This window comes from Stylophora pistillata, chromosome 12, assembly GCF_964205215.1.
Source record: "Stylophora pistillata chromosome 12, jaStyPist1.2, whole genome shotgun sequence".
Taxonomy (NCBI): Eukaryota; Metazoa; Cnidaria; class Anthozoa; order Scleractinia; family Pocilloporidae; genus Stylophora; species Stylophora pistillata.
The window spans coordinates 3,460,990-3,468,042 of NC_142530.1; the positions used below are offsets into that span (position 1 = coordinate 3,460,990).

At 39.2% G+C, this 7,053-nt stretch overlaps 1 protein-coding gene across 1 annotated transcript; it reads left to right on the forward strand.

The window, feature by feature from the left end:
- The first annotated feature begins 4,924 nt into the window (after positions 1-4,924).
- Positions 4,925-7,053, forward strand: LOC148718424 (uncharacterized). Its single transcript, XM_088739895.1, has 2 exons — positions 4,925-5,639; positions 5,823-7,053. The coding sequence occupies exon 1, from the start codon at positions 4,935-4,937 to the stop codon at positions 5,313-5,315; it is 381 nt and encodes a 126-aa protein (XP_088596021.1). The 5' UTR covers positions 4,925-4,934; the 3' UTR covers positions 5,316-5,639; positions 5,823-7,053.

Below are 7,053 nucleotides of genomic sequence, written 5' to 3' on the forward strand. Positions count from 1 at the left end.
CTCAAGGCTCAGTTTGCGAGGAGTCTGGCTAAGAGGAATACGCGATTGCAACCCAAGTGACCAAAATATCCCTGACCTATCGGGGAGGGGGCAAGGGGAAGGAAAAGGTGCTTGGGCAAATCTTACTCGGGAAAATTGGGCAAAAAACTGAAAACAATCAATGATTCACTAAAATTTACATATACTACGAATGCGTATATCAGTTTATTGAACGAGGAATTAATAAATAATGGTAATTGAGTAGAGTGTAATTTGGGCTGAAATACAGGACTTGGTCAATTCAAATATTTTACTGATGCAGTGCTGAGCCAGAAACGCTTTTACATCTTATTTTGTATGCAAAACAGAAAGACTTTGACGTCATGTGTGAAAAATTCAGTCAATCGTAAAATGATGCGATTTAGAGCAAAAAATGGTGCGATTTGTGAACTGAAATCGCACCAGTTAGAGCCAATCAGATTACAGGGATCACCAGTGATTTCAAAATGGATGTAATAAAGAACTAAAATGTCCGCGATTGCATCGGCTTATCTACAAATAACGCGCGAGACAAGTACAAATACAACGCGATATTTCTACTCCAGTGATATCCGCGAAATTCGCCCACACTGGCGATCCTATTACACAACAAAACTTCGGCACAACTGGTAAAAATACTCAGCGATACTACCCAACAAAACTTCTAATATACCACAAATGCGGGATCATTTGGGGTGACCATATCGGTTCTCCCCCATGATCCGGCAGACCTTCTGGGGCCCACCTCCTGGGCCTAATCAGTGCAGTGCTAAGATGGGGGAGAAGCGATATGCTTACCCCGAACGATCCCACCGTTGTGGTATCGTCTAACTAAGCCATGCCAGAGTACTCAAACTAGAAAAGTTTAGTGAACTATGCGCAATGCTAGCGGCAATGACTCATCCCACAGTACTCAATTTGGACATGAAAGCAGAGCTTTATATGCCAAAGAGCTATATCTAACTGCAGACAGTATTGTATATATATATATATATATATATATATATACAAATATATATATATATATATATATATATATAATATATATAGAAAAAAAAGATAGAAAAAAAAGATAGAAAAAAAAGATAGAAAAAAAAGCAAGTGATTTACAAAGGGTAATTTCCTAATTAAAAAGAAAAAACTTCTTTTTACGTGCATTTCTGAGCGAGACAATACAAATGTCCTGGGGTCGGTTGCGAAGCTTGGCTTAAAGTGGAAGCACAAATAACCGAATGATCCTCGAAGATGAAGTGGATATTGGAGACGAAGCAAATTAAGAGTTTTTTATTTGTGTACTTCGCTGATTGCAGCACACATGCGCGAATAATTTCATTACTTGCATATCATTCGAAGGATAAAATCATGTCTTTTATCTTGAGATTGTCAGTAGCTTAAGCTGCCTGGAAATGTCAATGACCACTGGTGCTAAATATTGTCTGTTTGTTTTTCCCGTTCTCTCTTAACATATGCAGGTTCGAGGTGTTCTTAAGACCAAGTTTCAGCCGTGGTAGAACTATTTGATGGTGAAATGTGGTCGAAATCAAAACAGTGAGGGCAAGTTCCAATGACGTTTATGTAGGCATGATGTTATTCTCTTATACTTCTCATTTCATGTTTTGAAGTTACGTCTAAACTAGTTTGTAAACTAGTTTACAAACTAGTTGGTAAACTTTACAAACTAGTTGGGTTACAACACTTTCCCTATTTACGTATGATGCACGATCCTTCGCTGTAGATAGCGCTATTTATGCAATAGCGAAAATCAGACCTGAAAAAAATCAGGCCTGTACGGGATTCGAACCACTGACCTCTGCGATACTAGCGCAGCGCTCTACCAATTGAGCTAACAAGCCAACTGGGAGCAGGCCGTTAAGTTGATTCGTAATAAACGCGTGATGATAAATCAGATGCAATGGATACATGAAGTTCATATATTTTGAACTGCGGTATTAAATACGTATGATGCACGATCCTTCGCTGTAGATAGCGCTATATATGCAATAGCGAAAATCAGGCCTGTACGGGATTCGAACCACTGACCTCTGCGATACTAGTGCAGCGCCCTACCAATTGAGCTAACAAGCCAACTGGGAGAAGGCCGTTAAGTTGATTCGTAATAAACCCGTGATGATAAATCAGATACAATGGATATATGAAGTTCGTATATTTTGAACTGCGGTATTAAATACGTATGATGCACGATCAACTTTCCCTATTTGTCGATCTATTTTAAATTCAGTTTAGGAAAATGCCTTACATTGCTATCATAGTTAAACTGTGCTAATCTTAATGGAAATCGAGTCGAGAGATCACCTTACCGAGACAGAGCATTGCCACACAAAAACAGGCGTAAGGCTTGAATTTTGTGCATGAATAGGTTATGGGCTTAATGAAGCAGAGATCAGTATGTAACAAGCTGAATAGAGAGAGCGGCAAAAAAGTTGTATCTAGTAAAGCAAGAATTGTAATTTCTTTTTTACATAAAAAGCCTTAATCTTAATTGGTACTCTTAAAGTGCCCCTGAGACGAAAATTGACCATTTTATTTTGGACTAATTTTTTTACAGAATGTTTAATTGGTTCAAGTTAAAACCCTTTTTGCCATTAAAAACTTAAAAAAAAAAACCTTCGATGACCAACTTTTACCGCTTGAAAGCCGTCCAAAATTCGTCCGCCATTGCTAAAAACATGTTCTAGCCGAGCCCGCAATTGTACAGCAGAAAACGTCATCATGACGTCTAAGGCTCAACAAACTTATGCTTTGCTTTGTCACAACTCTCTTTGTTCGCTGCAAAGAGAATCACACATATTACTTTTTTGAGAACTGCTGCGTTGTCAGTCGTGAAATGTCGACTTTGTCCGGCTGGCGATGAACTGTCTCAGAAATCATCTTAAACTTCTGTGGATAGTTTTGCGCCGGCAAAAGATGAATTTTTCCCATGCGAATAAAGGAAATAGTTGCTTGCAAATAGAATTTTTATGCTTCTTCTTCCCATTGTGTACTTTTTATTTCTTTGGGGGGCCTGGGACTTGGGGTGGCATTTTAGGGCATAAAGATAAATACAGAACGGCACAGACCCCCCATGTGGCTTTTGTGGTCGCATCGCTTTATCGCCTTCGAATTGTATTTTTGTTTGTCGTTGTGGTTTTTCCTTTTTGTAAGAAATGATCAAGTGATATGTAAAAATTGTTTTCGGAAATGGCTGATTGTGTATCAAGGCGGATATTGGGAGTTTGTGAAAGCCATTTCTAAGCCATTAATGTGTTTGCCCCGATGCATTTGGTCAATGATCTCATTAACATTTTCCTGAGTGTTTTTTACCATCGGTGATTTGAGAGGTTTGAAGGGAACTCTGTTGTTGAGTTGCACTTTGGCCTCTTTTATTTTTTCTGTCTTATTTATGATGACTATTGCTGTGTTGCTTCGGTGAGGTTTAAAGCAGAGTTTGTTTCAACTCTTTTAGAGCCGTGACCTCATTGCGTTACAAAGTAGTTTTTGGCTTAGATACAGTCTGCAAGTTGTGTTATGACAATTTTCCAAGTAGCTCTGAAGGGCGATAGAAGACTGAACCGGTGGCATTCAGTTTGACATGAAACGGAAGTGGTTCTTTGTTTTGTCCGTGAAAGGTGTAACGGAGGCGCACTCGTCTTGCAAATAAATCTCGCAAAAGTTGGCCTGATTTCACATTCGTTTGTCACGGGTGTTGGGATAAATTTGAGACTCCTTGATAGCACGCTGACTTGGCTGTCAGATGGTTGATAGTTTGAGAGGTTTCTTAGGAAATTTTCATTTTCTCGGTTTTTTGGCCGCAAGCCTACATTTTAAAGTGTTTCTACGCTCTAGGTGTCTTAAGCTGTTTGTTCTACTTTCGCTCATATTAAAGCCAGCTTTTCTTTTAGGGTCAAAGCACACAATTATATTTTTCATCTCTTTTGTATAAAAGTGAGTTCTTTGAGGTCAGAAATCTCATTCCTAAATTGAGCCATTTTATCATTCTTATTTACAATGTTCACCAAGTACTTTCCTTTGTGTAAACAGCCCTTCGAGAATTGTTCGGAGTAGATCACAGATATTCCTGCAGGATTGAAGTTTACTCGGCGAGTTCGCACAAATCGCATGCGTTTTTCCCGCTCCGATCTAATTGCCAGGCTTCGATGCATAGAAATGCCTGCGGCATGGTCTGCACGATTACTTCAGCTTTGAATTACGCATCGATGCCTCGTCATTTTTGTTTACTTTTTGTAAGAATAGAGTAAAGCACTCTGTTGTTTGCTTGACATTTTGCCATGTGAGATTTTCGCGTTGAGCCTTTGACGTCACTTCCTCTGAGTCCTGCGATCAACTTCCGGAACATTGTCAACTAACGGCGGACGCGAAATCGCTAATTTAACAGCCCGAAAAAAGATATTTCTGGTGCTCGGTCTAGACTGAAATTTGGCAGAGTAGGTGAAGGAGTCACACTAAACACGAAAATGAAAAAAAAAAAAAAAAAAATGAGGTAGGAAGATTTTGCTCTCAGGGGCACTTTAACAAATGCCATTGTTGTCTCTCTTTAGTTCAAGATCACGGAATGGAAATGCGGGTTATCGAGGAAGGTTCGTATTATTCGCCCTTTATTAATATTGGGGGGATTGTAAACGAAAAAAGCTTTTTCCTTAAAAGGGAGAAAGTCTTCGTAGTCATAATTGGCTGGAGTAGAAAAACTCTAAAGAGCTCAGAGTGGACCCAACAGGACAAGAAAGTTCAACTATGGAGTAAAATGCGAATGAACACTCAAAAATTTAAGTTGAAGCGAGGTAGCCCTCTAAGAGAATGGTAACTTAGCTTTGCTGGGCCATGAGAAGTAGCAAATAGTAGAATTTTCCTTCTTAAAATCGTTTATTCTATCTTAAAAGGCAGTTCCAAACCAAGAGGACATGAAAAAGCAAGGTGGGCTCGAGCAACACGGAGAACCAAGTGTTGAACACGAAGAGACAATTGAACAGCAGCAAGTTAAACCTGACCAAGAAGAAGGACCAAGAGGAGACCACGAAGGCCACGACAAGCAAAACCCTGGACCTGAACAAGACGAAGAGCCAAAGGTGAACAACGAGCTGGACTTGAGCGAGGTGAGCAGGAACAAGGCGCAGAACGAAGTGTTGACGATGAACGGACCACTGAACAGCAACAAGTTGGACCTGAGCAACAAGAAGAGTCCATTGGAGACCACGAAGGAAACGAGAAGCAGGAAGCTAAACCTCAACAAAAAGAGGTGCCACAGGCAGACCACGCCAAGTAGGAAATTGGAACTGAACTAGACGAAGAGCCAACTGGAGACCACAAAGGCCACGATAAACAGGAAACTGGACCTGAACAAGACGAAGGGCAAAAAGGAGACTACGGAGACCTTGATGAACAGTAAGCTAAGCCAAAGGAAAATCACAGAGAACTTCAAAAGCGTAAAGCGAAGCAAGGAAAAGACAACAAAGAATTCAATGGATACCATGACAAACCTGAACAGAAAAAGGCTGAACCTGGACAGCAAAGGGAAGCGAAAAGTATGCACGAAGAACTTGAGAAAGAAGAAACAGAAGGAGACGACAATGTGGACTCCGGACAGCAGGGAGAAGAATCCACGAGAGGTAAGAAAAAACAACATTATCATGAAGATGGCGGCATATTTTCACACTCTTTGTTTTATTAGAATACCATGTTTCCTCATCCTTGTAAGTTAGGGCAAGTAGAAGTATTTTGATTGTTCTTATCCTTGTTTACTGGAAAATGTGTTACTGAAGTTTGCCATGCGTGATGTTTTTGTTCAACAGAGCGAGACCAACCAGATGATACGGTGTACGACACGAAGCTGTAGTCGGCTGCATTCCTTTTTAAGACCTTTTCAAACTCGCCAGTTATAAGCAAGCGAGTGTTATGATAATAGCCAGAGAGTTAAACATGTTACTTAACGGGTACATTCATCATTAACGACATAGTGATTAACAAAATTGTTAACTATCGGGACGTTTGGCTTCAGACTCAATTACTGACTCTGTATACAACTAAGTGTTTTGTTTATTATTTTTTCCATATAATTAAGGCGTATTGATAAATAAATAGTTGTATTGTATGACAAGATTCGTACTGATCCCATCGCAAATCCTCAAAATTCACAAATTGTACCAAGTATAAAGTTATACCCCTCTCCTCAAGGAGCGGGGTATAACAACAAAATGTTTTCTAAAACTTGTTGCTGGAAACAAGAGAATAGATCGTTAAATGTTATACGTTACCTGTCATTTGTATGATGCTATCTAAGCATGTTGTTCAGTAGGTGGCTTTGTTAAATAACACTGTCAAGCCACATATCATATTTACCGTCCCCTTTGCACAAATATACTAAGTGCACAGGTCAGATAATGCATGAGTATCTGGCTCATTTATTTACTCGAATTTGTTGTTATTATCCTAAACTTGTAGCTGGAGGTAAGAGAAAGTTTAAATAACTATTGTTTATTACTCACCATTAGTTCGATGTTATATCTGCACGTTGTTTAGTAGGTGGCTTCTTTGTATACCAAGGTACAGCCTCTAATCGTATTTACCCCATTGCACCATATACTAGGTGCATAGGTCGGATAATTATTTACCCGATGTTGCTCTTATTCGGTCTTAGATTTGTAGCTGGAGAAAAGAAATGTCTCAGGACTATTACATAGTACGCATTATTTCTTCTATGCTATGTCGGCATGTTATTTATTAGGTGGCTTCGTGGAATATTAAGCTATAAATCGTATTTACCCTACTGCACGCATATACTATGTGCACAGGTCAGATAATGCATCTATCTGCCTCACTATTTACTCGAACTTGTTATTATTATTTAAGACTAAGATTAATTTTTGTAGAAGCTTGTGCAAACGCAAAGAAAGATTAGGTATCACAGTCGTACTAAAGTGCTGGTGCAGTAAGATACATGTACAATTGTACTGGGAATTGACATCAGTGTGAAATGTTGCAAGTTTTCAAGCCGCAATAGTATGAAATAAAAATAACGATAAA

Coding starts and splice junctions, on each gene's coding strand:
- LOC148718424 (XM_088739895.1), top strand. CDS start 4,935: ATGAAAAAGCAAGGTGGGCTCGAGCAACACGGAGAACCAAGTGTTGAA.